We start from the raw sequence: 20,278 nt of genomic DNA on the forward strand, positions 1-20,278 counted from the left end.
CGTCTCTGTCCATGGCAGGGGCTTGGAACTAGATGAACTTAAGGTCCTTTCCAACCTAAACCAATCTATGATTCTATATGTACTTACATAATATGTAAGCTCTTGTTATCACATGAGCTTTCAGCTTGGTTAGTGCTATCATCTATTTTGGTTTGTGTTTAAACACCTCATCATATTTTTTTTATTACTATTTGTAAATTATTATCATTTCAAAGCCAGGTAAAATAGGTATTTACAAATTATATACTGAAGTTAATTCCCTGTAGTGTACAGAGAAATTACGAGAAAAGGCATCCCCAGAATTTTCTGCCTTGTCCATCTATAGGTAATGAGTATTCTTTTTGTTCTGGCACCAGTATAGAAGCAAGAGAGAAGACAGTGAGACCATTATTAGAGAGTGTGAACAAACCCTCTGTATTTTTAGGGTTTAAGGAATACTGCAAATCTGCAGCCTTTTGGAGAAAGTAAATAACTGAAAATCTTATGGAGCTGTTGCTGTAACCATACTCCAGTTAGGACTGCTACACTCTGCTTAACCATTGCTAAATTTAATTTGGTTCTTTTCTAAATTGCTGTAGTTGCTAAATAACTACAGCATTTAGCTCTTCCAGGAGGTTTTCATATGTCATCTGCAAACAATATTTATTCTCCAGAAAACTTCTATGCATAGGTATTTTCAAACTATAACTCAATCCCATAACCTATAAACAGGCCAAATTAAGCAATAAAAAGCCAGGAAAAGTTTCACTTTAAATAAGAGATTAAAATTATAAAATTACTTTTTTTAAACAAAGGATATTTGTCATGTACTGTGTGAATGGTTGATCTATTGGGAGGGAAAAAAGTAAAGAAAGCTTGAAAAGGACGTTTGTGTAGGTTTTAAAAATGTATATAGATTAAAAATTGTTGCAACACCAGCTGTTATTAGAGCTGAAAGATCAGTAAAATTCTACTTTCAAACTCAGAGATTATGGAAGTGCTTTCTTTTTCAAACTATTCTTTTTCTACTTTTTTCATGAAGTAAAACAAAATTTTTCAAATTATTTATTAGCACTGTAATTGCAGAAATGTATTGTTTATACAGATTCTCAATTAAAAAATAGTCTGATTCTTAGTATCAGTATGGATATCAGTATGGTTATGGATACTGAGTTTCATAGTTATAGGAACCCACTATAATTTCCTACATGAAAAATTAATATTAGGATAGGTCTTCTACATGTATTTTTCAGTATCCCAAATAAATAGTCATAAATACTTTATGGTAACTATGCTTGCTCTTTATCTTCCCTTTTCCATCTTATCCTCATCCCTTCCTTGTTCATCTTTCTTAATGTACATAATTATACAGTACTAGCTAACATTCCTTCCATTTCTTAGTTTCCATCACTGTTTCCACGTGCTATCCTTTACTTGTATAAACAACTGCAACAAGGCTTAAGTCCCACTGATTTTTAAAAGATTAATTCCACTGATAACATGCAGTCCCACTGGATGCTTGTCATGCTTCCCCTTAAAAGCAATTTTAAGGGAAGCAGTGCATTGCTTCCTTCTCTTTTCCAGATGGCTCAACAGACAACCTGATTTCCTTCACCTGTAAGTGCAGATGAAATAAGAGAGAGGATCAGACAATGTAATGATTTGTCAACTGTTCCAAATCTGTCAGAAATGCTTCTTGCTTTAAAGTCTGATATGCACTGCCTTAGAAAAAAAAAAAAAAGCTGAGTATAGTATGACACTGTATGGCAAAAAAAGAGCCATTAGGATTTGTAAATTTTTTTACCGATTCCAGTTTGCAGAGCATTCTGAAACAAATCTGACATCATTCACTGATTAAAAAATATTCAAATTACTTTGAATAAACCAATTATCATAATATTTACAACTATAATTGCATTTCCTTTCATTCACTTGCATTTTATCACTGCAATGAATGCACGATCAGACTAGGGAACCATTACATAACATTAATAATAAATATACTTTTATAACCTTCCATTTTGAAAGAATATTAACATTCGATAACACAACAAATTAAGGCACAAATCTGAACTGTAGTATTAAATATAAGTAAGTAAATATTTTAATTTCTATGTTGCTTTCCCAGTTTTAGAGCTGGGTTTAATATATTTCTTTCAACTGTAAAATTCCTAACAGTAGTAACAATCTTAGTGTCTTCATTTCCATGAAAGAACTCTGTACTTATTTTGAAATATTATGAATTGTTTAATTAGTCTACTTTTCTCCTCCACTACTCTTACATTTCCAATTATTAGAAAATGAAGTAATTCAGTGCTTAGGGTCAGTAAGCACATTATTCTCTTATAAAAATACCTAATATTTAGGCTTTTGAAGATGGTTCTCCAGTATCTTTTTCATAAACAGAATACTGTGTTGCACCTTTAAATTCAGGCTGATGTACAATTGGGTAAGTGCAGGTTAAATCAAATAGGGGGAGTAAATACTCTTAAAGGGTTACTGACATAAAAGATAGAAAGTACTACATATTCACCATTTAAGTATGCCATTAGCTTAAAAATAACCATAGTTGATAGGACTTTCAGCACTAAATGTTGATTTTTGTGCCAGGCAGAATTTAAAGAATTAGGATAGGAAAAAATGAGAATGAAACAATTAAGAGGACATAAATAGTGTTCAAACAGGAGGGAAGGTCAGGTCTTTTAGTAATGCTGTGACTCATTCCAGTGGTGGACAGAAAAGGCCAAATCAAACATTCAGAGCTTAACAGCAGTAAATCACTTTAGAATTAAAGATTAGCATTCATTCCAATCCAATGTTTTATCAACTGGTGTGCAATAGCTTGACTCAGTGGTACAAAGAATGACCGCTGGTTTCCTTTGACAAGAACTTCCATGACCTGCAATAAAGACAGATTTTTTTTTCTTTTTAGAAGACAGTATTATAAAGCACATCGAATCTAACATTTTATGAATGCAGGAATACTCTAATAATCAATCTGTCTATCGTTACTATAGCTAGTAAAGAGCCACTACCATATTCTCCAAGACAGATGCAGAGAAAAAACACACAGAGGATTATGTGTGAATGCTGACATTTTTGAGCTCAAAAGGGCCCCAAAGGATACCTTCTTTCTAATACAATTCCAGAGATTGACTGTTAGTAAAATATTTAAGGTTTGTGTGAAGCCTTTTTATGGTAAGGACCACAAGATGGTGCTCTACACTCTTCCATAAATTACTCTTTTTTTTTTATTCCTCCACATGCAGGGCAGAAAGAAATGTGTTTTGTTCATTTTCTGAAGCACTCACAAAGCAACATGCAAGTACACTTTCAGTAGTTCCAGTTTAGTACATTTCTGAAGTACATTTATTTCCACCTCTAGACCAACTTGCATGTGACTGTATTCAGAACTGATATTAATTTAAAATAATGCTCTCAGTGATGTCAGGAATACACTGAGATTATAGTTAACTGACTTTGCCTTTAGGTTGACTTACAGAGCTAAAACACTAGCAACTGCTAGACAGAAGTACAGTGTTAAAAGTTTAGCTCCTAAGTAGCCTGTGGAAAAACCTATGAAGACTATTTGTCTAAGCAATATTGCCTTTTTCCATTCATGAATTTAAGTCTCTCTTTCTGTGAAAGACTTTCTTTCCTCTCTTTGACTATATTTTAAGTACTCAAAACAGCTAAATGCAGAATTTCCTATTAATGCAGAGTAAACTCTGTTTTTATACAAAGAGTATTCAAACTAAGAATACCTTGGAGTTCAACACCAGTGTATTAACGTACTGAATGGAAAAAGGCATTCAAACTAATGAATTCCCAGAGTTTTTACCTAAACCTCCCTCCTCACAGCAGATCTCATGGCATGCTTGTTTGGAGAAACTCAAGATGATGAATGTTATTAAATACTATTTCTGCCAAAATGAAAAATGACTTAGAAATTCCCGTGAATATCTGCCTTTCTCTTTGTTGTGTGTAATCTACAATTACAATATAATGCAATTGTAGACTGGTAAAATGAAGAGTACACATGCTTATCCAACTTGCTGAAAAATACCCAAGTATCTATTGTATGCCAGAACCTATACAGTCACAGAGTAATCGATACAAGAAGAAATTAAATTGAACTTTACCTGTTCTCTAGTGAACCAGCTGGCATCCTCTATTTCATTCTTGTCAACTTTAATTTCTGTAGACACTGCAACAGCTAAGCAGCCAATCATTAAGGAGGAGGGCATTGGCCATGGCTGACAAGAGACGTACTGAACATGGCCAATTTTTACTCCAGCCTCCTCTTCTACTTCTCTTTGGACAACATCTTCTATTGTTTCACCTAATCAGAAAGGGCAAAGAACAAGCAGCTGATGAAAATACTCCAAGCCAGGATTACATTCTTTTCTTCTGTGCTTTGAACTGACTCAAAAGACTTGACAATTGCCCAAGACAATTATCCATAGAGATCTAGTTCACAGATCAGAGCACAGACCTTAAGCACAAGATACAGAAGTCTGGTAAAGTAAAACAAGCTACCAAAGCAAAATGGAACTTTGAAAACAAAGTATGATAATTCCTACAGCATAATATTTATTCCCGGAATTGACAATTTATCATATGTGTAAACTATTATTACCAAACCTAAAATGTCAAAAATCAGGTAAGAAATACATTGTTCCTTTAACTACTTTCAAAATGCTGATCTGTTCATTTATGAATAGCACTGTGTTAATTTTTAGATGTTCCGTGCGATTGCAACAGCATGTTATACAACTTGAGAATCAGTATTTTAAATTATAATAGTAAGAAAATAGAGCCTCAAGAAGACTTGCACACATTTTTGCTTTTTATTATTACTTTGCCTGACTCATTCTTCATTGTCTTAATAAATACACACAATTCTCCAAACTTAAACTGCAATGGAAAGCTTTACTTCCATATTCATAGTAAACTGATAGATGCGTATGTGGAGTATTGACAGTAATAGACATATGCATACTTGCACTGTACTGTACCCACTGATTACAGACTCATTAAAGCAGACAGCCCATGCACCAGAGAACAAGGTTTTAGTTCAGCTATGTTCAGCTGATTAGAAGTTCCTGCTGAGATCTTAAATTTCAGTTTATATGCTTGAATTCAGTATCAGAAATAAGGCCAACAAAAGACAGCAAGCAGTGAAGAAATAAGTATCTTGACTTTTCAAATGATACTTGAATAACCTTATTCATGCTATGATTGTATTTCACCTGCATAAAGTTACTGAATATAGTCATACACTAGTTTTACTGGTGATTAAGATGTATTCCCAATATAAAAAGTTTTACAAGTTGTTCTGCAGCTTCTAATAATTGCAACTAATTCCAACTATTACTGCTGAATACAGCTAACAAAGTATCTATTTTTCTTTTGAAGTGATACAATTTCTATTTTTCTCCCATGTAATCAATCAGGCTCTTAATGTGTAAGCATATGCTTAACTTTATGTTAACTTTTTAACTCTTACATTTCCTAAGCTAAAATCCCTTGCTAAATATAACCAAAAAAAGAGACCTTGTATATGTTTTAAAATGTCTTTTTTACTTAAAAATGTGATGAGAAAGCTATCTTAAAATTATATTTACTTAAATTGCTTTTTTTTTTTTTCATAAATCGGATGCTGGAAAGTACAGGACAGGCTACCTAACAGGTAGCAAAAATATTTATTTGACATAACACCAAATATATTTCTATATTATTTTCAACGGACAATATTGGTATCTGAGAACAAATATTTGGTAAGGGAAAACAAAATTACTCACCAGGTTCTACAAATCCAGCAAGACAGGTAAACATTCCTGGGGGAAACCTCTTCTGCCTGCCTAAAAGGCAGTGGTTGCCATCTGGATGGATGACTTGCATTATTACAACAGGATCTTTAAGGCACATGAAAGGAACATATTTTAACATTTGAAGGAATTAAAAGCAGTAATAAATTTCAGCCTATCCAATACCAATGCATGCAAATACAAGTAAGATATCTTTAAATGACTGAGATTAGAATTGTATGGAAGCGCAGAGTAAGATACTACTTTATTTTGGTTTGATATTTTTTTTTTCCTCCTGCAAGGTATCTGTTTTGCAACACCTATGCTTAGTACAAGCAGTTTACTAGTCAAGGCTTAAAATGCAGGACATTAATTACCTGCAACCAAAGCACACAATCTGTTATGAGTGTCAGCAATATTAACCTAGCTATGCATTCACCAGATAGCAGTAATTTCTGCAGCAAAACCAGTTTACTTTCACCTTCTGTATGCACACAGGTATGATGTACTTTTGACTGAAATACCAAAGAACCACCAGATACTCCAGTTACAATGTAAACACTGAATAAACTTTCCGTTTTTGATTCGTTGACCATTTGCTATCAAACTCTCAGCTGATGTTGCACTTTTACATACTTTCTCACTTCTGGTCATTTTCTTTTTCAGTATTGTTTAATACTTTCTTCTATTGGCATCATTATTTTTGTCATGCCTTTTTGCACACTGTTCATCTACCATCTTTTCCCCTTTTTTATTGTTATCTAGCTCTTAAGTTCCTCAAGGTTTTGGGGTTTAGTTTTTTCTATCTCCCTTTGCCTTTATGTATTTCTTCTTCAGCTATTGCTTTACATGTTTTTTCCTTTTCAGAACACCGACATTTTCTGTATGAAAAGGCTTGATTCGGCAACCACTATAAAGAGTAATTTGAAAGACTTCTGTCCTGCTCAAACATATGTGCCATATAGCACAGTGTGTATCACAGAGTATTGCCATCTGTAAACTTTCTACAGAGTTATCAATAGAAAATGCTGGTTCATCAGTCTTTTCTATATAAACCTACTCCTCTCCAAGTTTGTTGTGCTAGAGACTGTAAAGAAACAGGCACTACTATTTCAGCAAGTTTCACTACAGTCTGTAAGACAGAAGAGTATGACAGAATTGCTTTTACTACTACAAAGATGTATCTACAGCATGTAAGAAAACATGAAATCCAGAAATATAACACACATACATCTAGAACTACAACTGCAAAAGAAAGGAAAGGGCAGGGGAAAGAAAGGTGATTCAAATCACCAAAAGATCCAGGAAGAAGTGATAAGGTTTTTTTAGCTCCCTTGTTTCCCCATCAATAACACAGTACACTCCCTTTGCAATAGATGAACAAAAGGAGCTACAGAAGACTGCCTACAGAAGCTTACATTCTGACAAGAAACAGGCCTGGCAGTTTGTGACTGACAGAGAATAACAAAAGGCAGTGAAGATGTCTAATACTGTCAAAGTGGCATTACAGGAAAATGAGCACTGTATCAGAAATTTGATACAGGGCCAAATTTGATACAAAACTATTTCAAGCTCAAACAGCTTGCAGCAAGTGAAAAAAGGGGGGGGGGGGAATTAAAATGTGACCCTTTGCTAATATTTATGGTGTTGGAAATTCTAATTAGTATTACTCCATTGCAGTCAAGACTGGTATTGTCACAAGAATGCTTTGTCGCAGACTACTGTAAGAAAGAAAAGCCTGAACAACTTAATCCTGAATAGAGCTGAGGCACGCATACTCTGGGGGAAGACATGTATTAAGACCTGAAACAGAAGCAAGCAGCTGAAGTAACTAAAACGGAAACAAGCCACTTCCGTAAATCCTGCAATATTCTCACCAACTCTTGGATATGATGTGTTGTGAACACCTTGAAGACTGGGACAATCTTTTTTTAAACAAGTTTTCTTGTAACCCGCTTCTTCAATCTTGGTTGCACTCCCACATGTTGGGCAGAATTGGTAGCGGCTGTGCCATGTTAGAACAGATCTAGCCTGGGCTAGTACTCCTTCAAAAGAATATATTGAAAAGACACAAAATCAATGACCAATTCATGTAAGCTTTTAATGTACAGAAAAAGCAAGTAGTAAAGTTTAACATAAAAAAAATCAAAGACTGTGGCTTGAATTGTTGAGCAAGTTACTCAGATCTTTGTAGCACAGCATGTGCAATAGAACACAGTACTACAACACCTACAGACCAAATTATGCATTCAGAAACAAATTCATCTGGATCAATAAGCTGTGTTTCTCACAAGAGCTACTTTATCTGGGCAAAGAGCCAGAATTATATATCACACCTTTTCCACATGACCATTTCAGGGCTACTACAGGTATTGACATAATAATATATTGCTGCATTTAAACTCCAGTGCAAGCTTGCCCTTTATCCTCTTGTAAAAGCAAACTCGTTACAACAGCAACTGTTAACATCATCTCCATAATGACAGTCGCTCACTTTGGGATCCTGACTTTCCAACACTTGCTCATACTGTTTCCTTCTCAGACGAATGTCCAGTGCACTCTTCTCAATGGCTCAGTTTTGTTTTGTGTAATGGAAACTCAAGATTTTTTTCTTAGAACATTTATGCACATGTATCAATATTTAAATAGTAGCGCTTATAAAACCATAACAGTAATAGATTTTATGGTCCAATACTTGCCAATGCCATACAAAGGCATTGCTAACACCTGTACATTAGCCTTTTGCAACTGCACAAGTTCTTACACACAAAATTACTCACAGAACCACTGCCAGGCTTTTAAAACGACAATATTTCTAAAGCCACTGAAAATACCAGATTCCTTTGCAGTGGTTTGTCCTTGCATTATATCTCAGTGCATCCCAAAGTGTATTTTTCTGAATACATGTTTGATAACTGCTGCATTTTATGCATCTTACCAGCTTCTCTTTCAGGTAGCTGCAACAGTGCTGGCATTGGTGGGTGAAGAAAGTAACAGTCCTCATGCTTCTGTTTAAATTCTTCAACTGAAGCAGAATCTATGCTAAGAGCAAACCAAGCACCTAACCCATCCTCTTCATCCTCTTGCAGAATTCTTCCATTGCAAGCAGCCAGCAGGTTCATGTGGAACTGAAGTTCAACTCCCAGAAAAATCAAGGTTCTGTCTTCAGTTTGATTCATGTACTGCTCCACATCCTTGTGGCATAGCCTGCAAAGCTTTACTTTTGACTGCTGAGAGCTCTCTGTTCCCCCACCCAAAGTAACCAAAGGACTTAGATTTGAGAAGAGAATGTACACTGCAGTTGGATGGCTTTGTTTTTTGCTTAGCCACTTGGTATCTGTTCTTTTATCACTCCTTCTGTCCAGAAGTGTCAAGCCAAAATAATTTTCATATTCCTCTGCTTCATTTGACAGAAAAGTAGGCCTCTGCCCACCCTTCACATTAGCCAACAAATTAGCTATGTGCTTGTACCCGCAAAATTTAGCAATGTCTAGAGCTGTCTGTCTTGATTTATTCACAATGGTCCTGTCACACCTAGCGAAACAGAAAAGAACAGTGGTTAACAAGATAAATATGTTGAGTCCTGATGCTGTATTATTCTTAATTACATCATATACGTCTGATACTAATTAAAGTGCAAGAACTTCCAGACAGTTTGTCTATCCCAAGGCTAAATACTTAGCATTATGGTAATGAAGACTAACCATACATCATTTCCTTTTGCTAGGGCAAGACACCAGTGTGTTGATCCACTCCAGATCATCATTTACCAAGGTTCATACATACTACAACAGCAACAAATTAATTAACATCCCACATACTGTATCATTAAAAAAAAAAAAAAAGCTCAAGATCATAGACTTATACAATCTTCTAGGTTGGAAAAGACCTTTAAGATCATTGAGACCAACTGCAAACCTAACACTGCCAAGTCCACCACTAAATCCTGTCACTGCGCTACCTACACATCTTTTAAGTACCTCCAGGAACAGTAACACAACCTTTTCCCTGGGCAGCCTGTTCCACTGCTGAATAACCCTTTTGGTGACAAATTTTTTCCTAATATCCAATCTGTTCTCCCCTGGAACAATATGAGGCCGTTTCCTCTCTTTCCTATCATTTCCTCTCTTTCCTATCATTTCTCACCTGGGAGAAGAGACCAACACCCACCTCACTACAACCTCCTTTCATGTAGCTGTATAGAGTGATGGGGTCTCCTGTCAGCCTCCTTTTCCCATACTAATCAAAACCGTAGTTCTCTCAGACCCTCCTTGTAAATCTTATTCTCTACACCTTTCACCAGCTTCACTGCACTTCTCTGGACATTTAAATATCAACTTTTGGACTTTGAAAGCCAGGCTACAGGTCTATTCTGAATAATCACAAGTAACAAAAAAAACCTCAAAAAAAACCAGTTTAACTAGCATTACTCCAAAGAAACATCTGCAAGCAACTTCAAAACATTTACAGTAAAATACGTACCATTAAATAAGAATCAAAAATACAGCCTCCCCTTAGTGAGAGAAGTAGCACCCTTACAACTGAAGTGCTGGTCCCTGAAGGGATCTGTTTGTTACCAAAATGTCTTCAAAGTGACACAGATGAGGAAACATTGCCTCACAATACGTATTTATATATTAAAAAAATCTGATTGGCATGTCTACTGCAATTTTATTTTTTGTTAAGTCAAGTGGGTAAGCAAAATAGAAATTTCACTGTAAACTACAACTTTCACAGCAGATGTGGCACCAGACTCATCAGTTTTTAAAACTAAGGCACATGTAGCTGTCCCACAGGAACAACTGTTTTGAGATTTTATATTAACCTCAGTAGTTTCTGAAGGTGTTTTGAGTGTAGCTTGGAAAAGCATTCAAAGCTTAATTTACAAGGTTTTGTTGCTAAAAAAAACACTTTTGCGCATTTATTATTAAGTCTCCTCTAGGCACAATCTTGTCTAATTTCACTTAATTTCCTATCTGTCAGCCACTAAATTTTGTTCTGAATTTTTATTACCCCATCTATCTGTTCATGTATATGCAGACTGTGATCTGGCTGCTGTTCAGCATCCACAACACTGGCCTGAAATTTTTACATCACTAAGAACTTTTTTTGCAGTCTACAAACATTTCCTTCAGCTTTTCTCAAACATGAATACATAAAGTTGAGTAGCTTTCCTGTATTAGTTTCTGGAATGTTATGCAATACTACCTGCACAGCCATTCACATTTATGTATCCAGCAACAGTTATTTGACCAAATGATTATTATGACTAAGCATTAACTGAGACCAATGAGGCCAGAGTATCACCTCAGGAGCAATACTGAATTGCCTAAGAGAATAGCCTTGAAAAGGACATTTACACGCAGATATTCACTCTGCTTTTAGTGTCAGCATAACTTAAAAAACTGTTATCCTATTTACCAAACTGGTGAATCTCACAAAATCTCAAAAGACTCCTCAACATCCAGAGGATTTCAATCCACAAAATTTGGCACTGAGATACTCCTCTACATGCTGGAATATACTGATTACAATACAAAATCACAGTTCACCTGATATTCAATGACTGGCCCCAGCAGAGGGCACAGCATTCAGGTAAAACTGAAAATAAAAAGGATGGGATGATCACTGGAGGCTGTAGAACACTGTGTTTGAGATTACTCATAACCAGAAAATGAGCCGAAATTGCTTGGTTCTGATTTTTGGGGTGCAGAAAGGAACATACTTGGCTTGATCAATGTACAGCTCAGTGGAAGCACACCATCTGACTTTCACCCTTTATGTTGAAATGTTCTCCATTTGAAATATTTGGGTCCTGACTTAATTTAGGCTTCAGAAGAATCTTCTTTGGGGTCTCAAGGAGAATGCTAAAGCATTCTTTGCTGAGTGTCTGTCGTGGTTTAAACCCAGTCAGGTAACTTGTTCACTTACGCCCAGTGAGTGGTGCCGAGCTGACAACAATCGAGGTCCGTGTCCCCCCCCCACCGGGGTTCTCCCCCACTCCCGGAGGAACGGGGAGGAGGATCGAAAAAGTGCAACTCCCACGGGTTGAGACAAGAACAGTCCAGCAACCAATGTACAACACAAATCACCACCGCTACTACCAACTACAACAATAATAAGGGAAAATAACAAGGGAAGAGAATACGATACCACCGGCCAAGAAAACGAGTTCCACCCGGAAGCCCGTGTCCTTCCGCGTAACTCCCAGTCACCCCCCACCCCGGGCATGACGTGCTGTGGTATGGAATACCTCCCTGGCTAGCCCAGGTCAGGCGCCCCGTCTCTGCTTCCTCCCGGCTTCCCCTCCTCCCTGGCAGAGCATGAGCCTCACAAAGTCCTTGGTCAGGGTAAACATCACTTAGCAACAACTGAAAACATCGGCTTCACCAACACTGTTCTCAGGCTGGAAGTCAAAACACAGCACTGCACCAGCTACCACAAAGGAAAAAAAAACATGACTGCTACTGCTGAACCCAGGACATTATCCACCTCTTATTCCATACCATTCACGTCGTGCTCAGATCCCACATTTTCAATACACCATCGCTCTCCCATATATATACATCCATATACATACAGACCAAGAGGAAAAAATCATTTTCTTAGTCCATGGACCAATCCCTATAATGCTGCCGAGTCCATTCGGTCCATGATGTTCAAAGTTCATTCTCTGTTGGGATGATGGCCTGAAGTGTCATGGGCCCACCGGGCCAAAAGTAATTCACCTTTATGTTGCCAATCTAAGTCCATCTGAGCCACTTCAATCTTAGCCGCTTTATCCACTTGTTGGTTGTTCTGGTGTTCCTCAGTGGCCCGACTCTTGGGTACATGGGCATCTACATGACGTACCTTCACCACCAGGTTCTGCACCCTGGCAGAAATATCTTTCCACAGTGCAGCAGCCCAGATGGGTTTACCTCTGCGTTGCCAGTTGCTCTGCTTCCATTGCTTCAACCACCCCCACAGGGCATTTGCCACCATCCATGAGTCAGTATAGAGATAAAGTACTGGCCACTTTTCTCGTTCAGCAATGTCCAGGGCCAGCTGGATGGCTTTCACCTCGGCAAACTGACTTGATTCACCCTCTCCGTCAGCAGTTTCTGCAACTTGTCGTCCAGGACTCCATACAGCTGCCTTCCATCTCCGATGCTTTCCCACAATACGGCAAGAGCCATCAGTAAACAAGGCATACTGCTTTTCACTTTCTGACAGTTTATTATATGGTGGGGCCTCTTCAGCGCGCACCACCTCCTCCTTTGGTGACATTCCAAAATCTTTGCCCTCTGGCCAGTCCATGATGACTTCTAGAATGCCTGGACGACTGAGATTTCCTATTCGAGTTCGTTGTGTAATTAGTGCAGCCCATTTACTCCATGTAGCATCAGTTGCATGATGTGTAGAGGAGACCCTGCCTTTGAACATCCAGCCCAGCACGGGCAACCGGGGTGCCAGGAGGAGCTGTGCTTCAGTGCCAATCACTTCTGAAGCAGCTCGAACCCCTTCATAGGCTGCCAGTATCTCTTTCTCAGTTGGGGTATAGCTGGCCTCAGATCCTTTATATCCCCGACTCCAAAAGCCGAGGGGTCGACCTCGAGTCTCCCCTGGAGCTTTCTGCCAGAGGCTCCAGGTAGGACCGTTCTCCCCAGCTGCAGTGTACAGTACATTTTTTACATCTGGTCCGGTCCGGACTGGTCCAAGGGCTACTGCATGAACTATCTCGCGTTTAATTTGCTCAAAGGCTTGTTGCTGCTCAGGGCCCCATTTAAAATCATTCTTCTTCTGGGTCACATGATAGAGAGGGCTTACAATCGAACTGTAATTCGGGATGTGCATTCTCCAGAACCCCACTGCACCCAAGAAAGCTTGCGTTTCTTTCTTACTAGTTGGTGGAGACATTGCTGTTATCTTGTTGATCACATCTGTGGGGATCTGTCTACGTCCATCTTGCCATTTTATTCCCCAGAATTGAATCTCCTGTGCAGGTCCCTTGACCTTACTCCGTTTTATGGCAAAACCGGCTTTCAGCAGGATTTGGATTATTTTCCTCCCTTTCTCAAAGACTTCTTCCACTGTATCGCCCCACACAATAATGTCATCAATGTATTGCAGGTGTTCTGGAGCTTGCCCCTGTTCCAGTGCAGTCTGGATCAGTCCGTGGCAAATGGTAGGTCTGTGTTTCCACCCCTGGGGCAGTCGGTTCCAAGTGAACTGGACACCCCTCCAAGTAAAAGCAAACTGTGGCCTGCACTCTGCTGCCAAAGGAATTGAGAAAAATGCATTGGCAATATCAATCGTGGCATACCACTTGGCTGCCTTTGACTCTAGTTCATACTGAAGTTCTAGCATGTCCGGTACGGCAGCACTCAATGGTGGTGTGACTTCATTCAGGCCACGATAGTCTACTGTTAGTCTCCATTCTCCATTAGACTTTCGCACTGGCCATATGGGGCTATTAAAGGGTGAGCGGGTCCTGCTGATCACCCCCTGACTCTCCAGTCTACGGATCAGCTGATGGATGGGAATCAGGGAGTCTCGGTTGGTGCGATATTGCCGCCGGTGCACTGTTGTGGTCGCAATTGGCACTTGTTGTTCTTTGACTTTCAGCAACCCCACAGCAGAGGGATCTTCTGAGAGACCAGGCAAGGTGGACAGCTGCTCAACTTCCTCAGTCTCCAAAGCAGCAATACCAAAAGCCCACCGGTACCCTTTTGGGTCTTTGAAGTACCCTCTCTTGAGGTAGTCTATGCCGAGGATGCATGGAGCCTCTGGACCAGTCACAATAGGGTGCTTTTGCCATTCCCTCCCAGTCAGGTTGATTTCAGCCTCCAGCACAGTCAACTCTTGGGATCCTCCTGTTACTCCAGAAATATAGATGGGTTCCACCCCTTGACAGCTTGATGGCATCAGGGTACACTGTGCACTGGTATCTACTAGAGCCTTATACTTCTGTGGGACTGATGTGCCAGGCCATCTGATCCACACAGTCCAGTAAATCCGATTGTCCCCTACCTCCACCTGGCTGGAGGCAGGGCCCCTCTAATGGTCGTCACAGCTTTGGACACCTAAGTCATGGTGAAAGGGATTATTCTTCGTTATCACAGGAACTGGAGTAAAATCAGCTCTTCCACTCCATCTGGGAAACTGCTCACCAGAGACTGAAGCCGTAGCTCTCATGGGACGATCTGTCTTGGCCCTTGCTCCTCTCTTCAGTTCACTCACCCGTTCCTCCAAAGCTGAAGTAGGTTTTCCATCCCACTTTGTCATGTCTTCTCCGTGATCCAGCAGGTAAAACCATAGGGTACCCCGTGGCGTATACCTCCTGTATCTCCTCTCTTGAACAATAGGACGCCTTTTGTTAATAGCTGAGACGTGTGTTGGTACACGTGAGGAGCTGGATAAACCAGATAGATCGTCCCTCAATTGTTCGAGGTCCTGGGACAGTTTTTTCACAGCTGAGATAATGGAAGGGGTGAGGTTGTCTTCGAACTCTCGGAGTTTATGAACCATTTCATCCACTGTTAGTGGTACTATGTCATTCCAGGTTACTGTTGCCAATGAATGGGCATATGATGACAGTGCATTCCGTGTAAGTTTTCGCCACATGGGTCGTGTACATTCAACTTCATCTGGATCTATAGGTGTATCCCCGTTATTCGGCTTGATGTGATAGAGCATCTCTACGATGGCCGATTCCCTCAGAGACTGGATGCCTTTGTCTATAGTAGTCCACTTGGCCGAACGACTCGTAACATCGTCCTTGTACGGAAACCTTTCTTTCACAGCTGCCAAGAGCCGCCTTCAAAGGCTGAGGGACTTTTTCTCTCTTGCAATTGCTTTGTCAATTCCCCCTTCTCTAGCAAGTGATCCCAGCTGCTTGGCTTCTGTACCTTCTAGTTCGTGACCATCAGCCCCATTGTCCCAGCATCGGAGTAACCAGGTGATGATGTGCTCCCCTGGTTGACGGGTAAAATCTTTTCGCATATTCCACAGCTCGGTTGAGGTCCGAGGTCGAGAAGTTACCTCTTCTTCTTCTTCTTCTTCGTCATGCGATGATGACTCCTGATCAGATTCTGGACCGGGTGGTGAATTCATTGGTTCTTCATCTCGCTTCACCCTTTTTGCCTCCTTTTTACTTGTTCTCTTGCGTACAGGGGCAACCGATATTGGTACAAAGTGGTCCTCTGGTTTGGCTGCAGTGATTATCACTGTGGTTTGAGTAGCAACTGTACTTGTTGCTGGGGGTGGTGTAGCTGCTGTGCTTGGAGCTGGGGTAACCACGTTGTCTGTTGCAGTTGAAGTTTGAGCAGCTGCTGTACTTGCTGCTGGGGTAGCTGCACAGTTCATTGCAGACAAAGTTTGAGTAGCGACTGTTGTTTTGCCTTCAGATCCGCCGACATTCTTTTCCTTTTGAAGGTGCTGGATAGTGTTGAACAAGGCCCTATAAGCATAGGCCAAGCCCCAGCACGTTGCCGTGATTTGTCCATCTCTGGTATGGCCAGAATGACCACACACCTCATTTAAGTGTTTTACTAATTCTTCTGGATTTTGTAGTTGTTCGGTAGTGAAATTCCAAAGTACTGGAGGGGCCCACTGACCTAGATACTTGCCCATACTGTCCCACACACCCTGCCACTCATGTCTGTCCAGCCTCAGGGAAAATCTCTCGGTCCTCCTACATCGTCGTTTGACCCCAGACAAGACCCAAACCTGACTCTGCTTAACTCCTGAAATCAGTAGTGGGCAAAACACACTCTGTATGCGTGTTAGCATGGTGATTCCCATCACCATCAGCAAACAAGTCTCAACAGCATTAAAATGCCATTCAAAAAATTCAAAACTCTCAAATGTAAATGGTCTGGGGGGACGACTGGGAGGGTAAAAGAATGTCTCCTTCACAGGTTGAGCACCTGAGAAGGAGAAAAAAGATGTGTAATTGCTAAGCACCTCCATCATATACCTCCCAAAGTATAAAGGTGGTGACCACACTGGGAACATAAGCCAGATCAGTTTCATGATCAATGATTCTATTGTATTACAAGTCATTACCATAAAGTACAATGGGACAAAAACCTTAGCCCAAGCCCCACACTTGAAAAACACTAATACAGCAAATACCGGATGGGCGTAAGATACTATATACTGAAACTGTGAGATCAAGAGGAACAACCTTGAGAGCCAATAAATCAGCATTGTGACGAGTGACTATCAATCCAGTCAGATCTGTTCTTATCTCAAACCCTCGGGCCCCACGTTGGACGCCAAAAAGAACTGTCGTGGTTTAAACCCAGTCAGGTAACTTGCTCACTCACTCCCAGTGAGTGGTGCCGAGCTGACAACAATCGAGGTCCGTGTCCCCCCCCCACTGGGGTTCTCCCCCACTCCCGGAGGAACGGGGAGGAGGATCGAAAAAGTGCAACTCCCACGGGTTGAGACAAGAACAGTCCAGCAACCAATGTACACAAATCACCACCGCTACTATCAACTATAACAATGATAAGGGAAAATAACAAGGGAAGAGAATACGATACCACCGGCCAAGAAAACGAGTTCCACCCGGAAGCCCGTGTCCTTCCGCGTAACTCCCAGTCACCCCCCACCCTGGGCATGACGTGCTGTGGTATGGAATACCTCCCTGGCTAGCCCGGGTCAGGCGCCCCGTCTCTGCTTCCTCCCGGCTTCCCCTCCCCCCTGGCAGAGCATGAGCCTCACAAAGTCCTTGGTCAGGGTAAACATCACTTAGCAACAACTGAAAACATCGACTTCACCAACACTGTTCTCAGGCTGGAAGTCAAAACACAGCACTGTACCAGCTACCACAAAGGAAAAAAAAAACATGACTGCTACTGCTGAACCCAGGACAGTGTCTTTTGAAAGCAGAACTACAAGAGTTGACCTGAAGATAGACAGGTAGACCTGAATGTTTCTAAGAGGCAGTGAACATGTTTGGTGTCATACTGACTGATGAAAATAATGTAACAACAGCTCAAGGAGGAAGGAGAAAGTGAACTGGCCAAAAAAATTAAGAGACAACTGAAACACATCAATCAGCAACTTTGGCAAAGGTCCTACTAAGTATGCTGTCAGATTGTCAGCAAACATTCTGTAATGTAGATACAGGTGGATTGCAAATAAAGTTTAAAGCAAAAGTTTAAGTGGAACAGCTGAATATACTAAATTTATTCTCTGTACAGTGGCTGAACAGGATACAATCTTTGTTCTGTTGGCCTCTGGGAGGAGTGACAATATACGCTTGAAGGCCAAAGGAATAATTTTAGAGATGGTCTTAACGAGTTTCTTAACAAATATGTAAGTGTCGTGACAGCAGAATCCAGTTAGAAACACAGTATATTGAATTTGAACCCTGAAGGTTCTGCTACCTGTCAGGTAATTTACTTTTCTGAGATCAAGTTAGTGGGTGCAAAGGGCTTCAGCTTAGAGCTCTTCAACAGGATCTACTGAACAGCTTACCCTTCTGCAAGAAGAATCTGCACGACCTCAAGGTGCCCATTTCTGGCACCATGCATCAGGGCTGTCCAGCCATTATCTGCAGCTGCATTGATGAGTGACGGATAAATGCTGAGCAAAGTTTTCAATCTGGCTGCATCTCCAACAGCAGCAAAATTATGCAGCTGGGAAATCATGTCCCGATGGAGGTTCTTTTCAAAGTCTGTCATTGCAGCAACTAAGTTAAAAAGAAAAAAAACCCAAAATGCCTGAAAACATACCCACTATGAGGAAAGGGATTTAGGTGGCAGAATTAAGCTCAAAGATACACAGATAACCAAGTGTCACCAGAAGTACGGGCACAACAGCAAAACTTTTGTAGCATGACATTGTTATTCCTAAGCAAGCCACAGTCCCACAAATCTCCAAACACAACTGTTATCCTAATAATCAAGACTAGTTTTGGAGAGGCTTAAGGATTTTGCTACAGAAATGAAGCTTCTCTGAACGTGAAAAACACGCTCTGCTCTCCTCACTGCGCACACAACCAAGGCAGCAGTCCAAGAAACAAGTCTCGGCTACTTTGGAACAGAGAAGAACAACGGCGGAGGGGGCGCCCCCGCAGGCCGCAGGGCTCCCCCAGCCACACACAGACCACTGGACCAATTGCGGCGGCTGCTAAGCCCGAACTGCACGCAGTATCCGCGGCTCGGGGACACGCACGATCTGACACAGACCGGCGACGGCCTCGTAACGGCTCCCGGCTGGGCCACGCAAGCCGCACAGCCCGGTCCTCCTCCGGAACCTTGCATGTACCCAGGAGCCTCGGGCAGGGACGGGCCCAGAACCAAGCACGGGCCCTGGCCGGTGGCCTCGCTGCCAACAGCCGTAGGAGCCCCATTACCGTGAGCTCAATCTCCACACCAGCCAACCTCCAAAACCTCTTCTGTCTCAGGGGCGATAAGCGGCTTCTACCTGCTCCGCCCCTGCGGCCGGGGCAGAAGACCCGCCCCAGATCGGGGTTGTTCGTGGAGTTGTTACGCCTGGGCCTGCAGGTGGTGGGATGCACACCATTAACGGAGTGATGCTGCCAAGCAGGGCAACATTGCTGGGCGGGTTAAAGAGCTACAGCCATTTTGTGCTTCAGGCAGAAAGCTCGGTGGTTACAAAAAGCAATAGAACTGTTCTTTAGCGCTGTGCTAAAGAATGGATCTTCAGGACTACCTTAACTTCCTGTAAATTCTATACACCACCCAGTTGAGGACATAACTGCCCAGGATCCTTTCTGACCATCTTTCCAGATCTTTGGTATCTGACAGCTGCTTGGAATGTTTTTTTTTGATCTCCAGAAGGCTGGTATGTTACTTCCTTGGCCCAAGAAGCAATAGAATGTGTTGTGGGAAGAGTGGAGCAAATGAGATGTCATGGCTTCCCCAACAGGGAAGTTGGAATGATGATGCAAGCTAGAAGATAGAGTCATAGAATCCACTGATTTGGAAAAGACCTTTAAGATCATCATGATGCTGAGAAAAACACCCTAAAGATTTCTGTATTTGAAGAGGAGGGGTCCTTCTTGGAACTCTGCCACTCCTCCTTGAGCGTGTGTATGGTCATCTGGTGGTGGTCGATGGTGGTAGTGAGGATGAAGGCTCAAAGTTTCCTAGGTTGAACTTTTTACCTTTTCTCTTGGAGTATGCACAGTACTTTTATGCGAGTTTCCCAAACCACTGAACCAGTATAGGTCTTTAGCACACAAGCAGTCCTTATTGGCTTAGGCCTAGACAAGTAGTAACAAAGTTGCTTAATTGAATAACTGACCTTACAATTTTTATGCTTTTTCTTTTTCTTAAAGCTTCTTTGTCTTAGTATGTAGCTCCTTTGTGTTAGTGATTTTCTATTATCAGTTCTTCCCCTTTTCTGTAACTTTAGCAAATTCTTTTGCATTTGCACACAAAGGATAACTATTTCTTTCATTTTGTACCATATGAGAGGTTATGCAGTTGTTATGTTTGATTTACTGCTACATAGATTCCTGCTAAATT

The 20,278-nt window shown here is 40.9% G+C and overlaps 1 protein-coding gene across 3 annotated transcripts; it reads right to left on the reverse strand.

Annotated features, from left to right (window-relative positions):
- Positions 1-1,760: 1,760 nt before the first annotated feature.
- Positions 1,761-19,165, reverse strand: NUDT12 (nudix hydrolase 12). 3 transcript variants are annotated; one of them, XM_062621704.1, is made up of 7 exons: positions 19,141-19,165; positions 18,261-18,474; positions 8,728-9,323; positions 7,667-7,834; positions 5,784-5,897; positions 4,122-4,321; positions 1,761-2,878 (listed from the first exon to the last, which is right to left on the reverse strand). In XM_062621704.1, exons 2-7 carry the CDS (start codon positions 18,464-18,466, stop codon positions 2,768-2,770), a joined length of 1,395 nt encoding a protein of 464 aa, XP_062477688.1. In that variant the 5' UTR covers positions 18,467-18,474; positions 19,141-19,165; the 3' UTR covers positions 1,761-2,767. The 3 variants fall into 3 exon arrangements, with proteins under 3 accessions (XP_062477688.1, XP_062477687.1, XP_062477690.1); XM_062621703.1 differs by lacking the exon at positions 19,141-19,165 and adding an exon at positions 18,974-19,056; XM_062621706.1 differs by lacking the exon at positions 19,141-19,165 and adding an exon at positions 11,342-11,390 and having other exon boundaries at positions 18,261-18,336.
- Between the last annotated feature and the right edge of the window lie 1,113 nt (positions 19,166-20,278).

The sequence above is a fragment of the Pezoporus occidentalis genome, unplaced genomic scaffold, assembly GCF_034315485.1.
Source record: "Pezoporus occidentalis ecotype Australia unplaced genomic scaffold, CSIRO_AGI_Poc_V1 ctg232, whole genome shotgun sequence".
NCBI classification, from domain to species: Eukaryota; Metazoa; Chordata; class Aves; order Psittaciformes; family Psittacidae; genus Pezoporus; species Pezoporus occidentalis.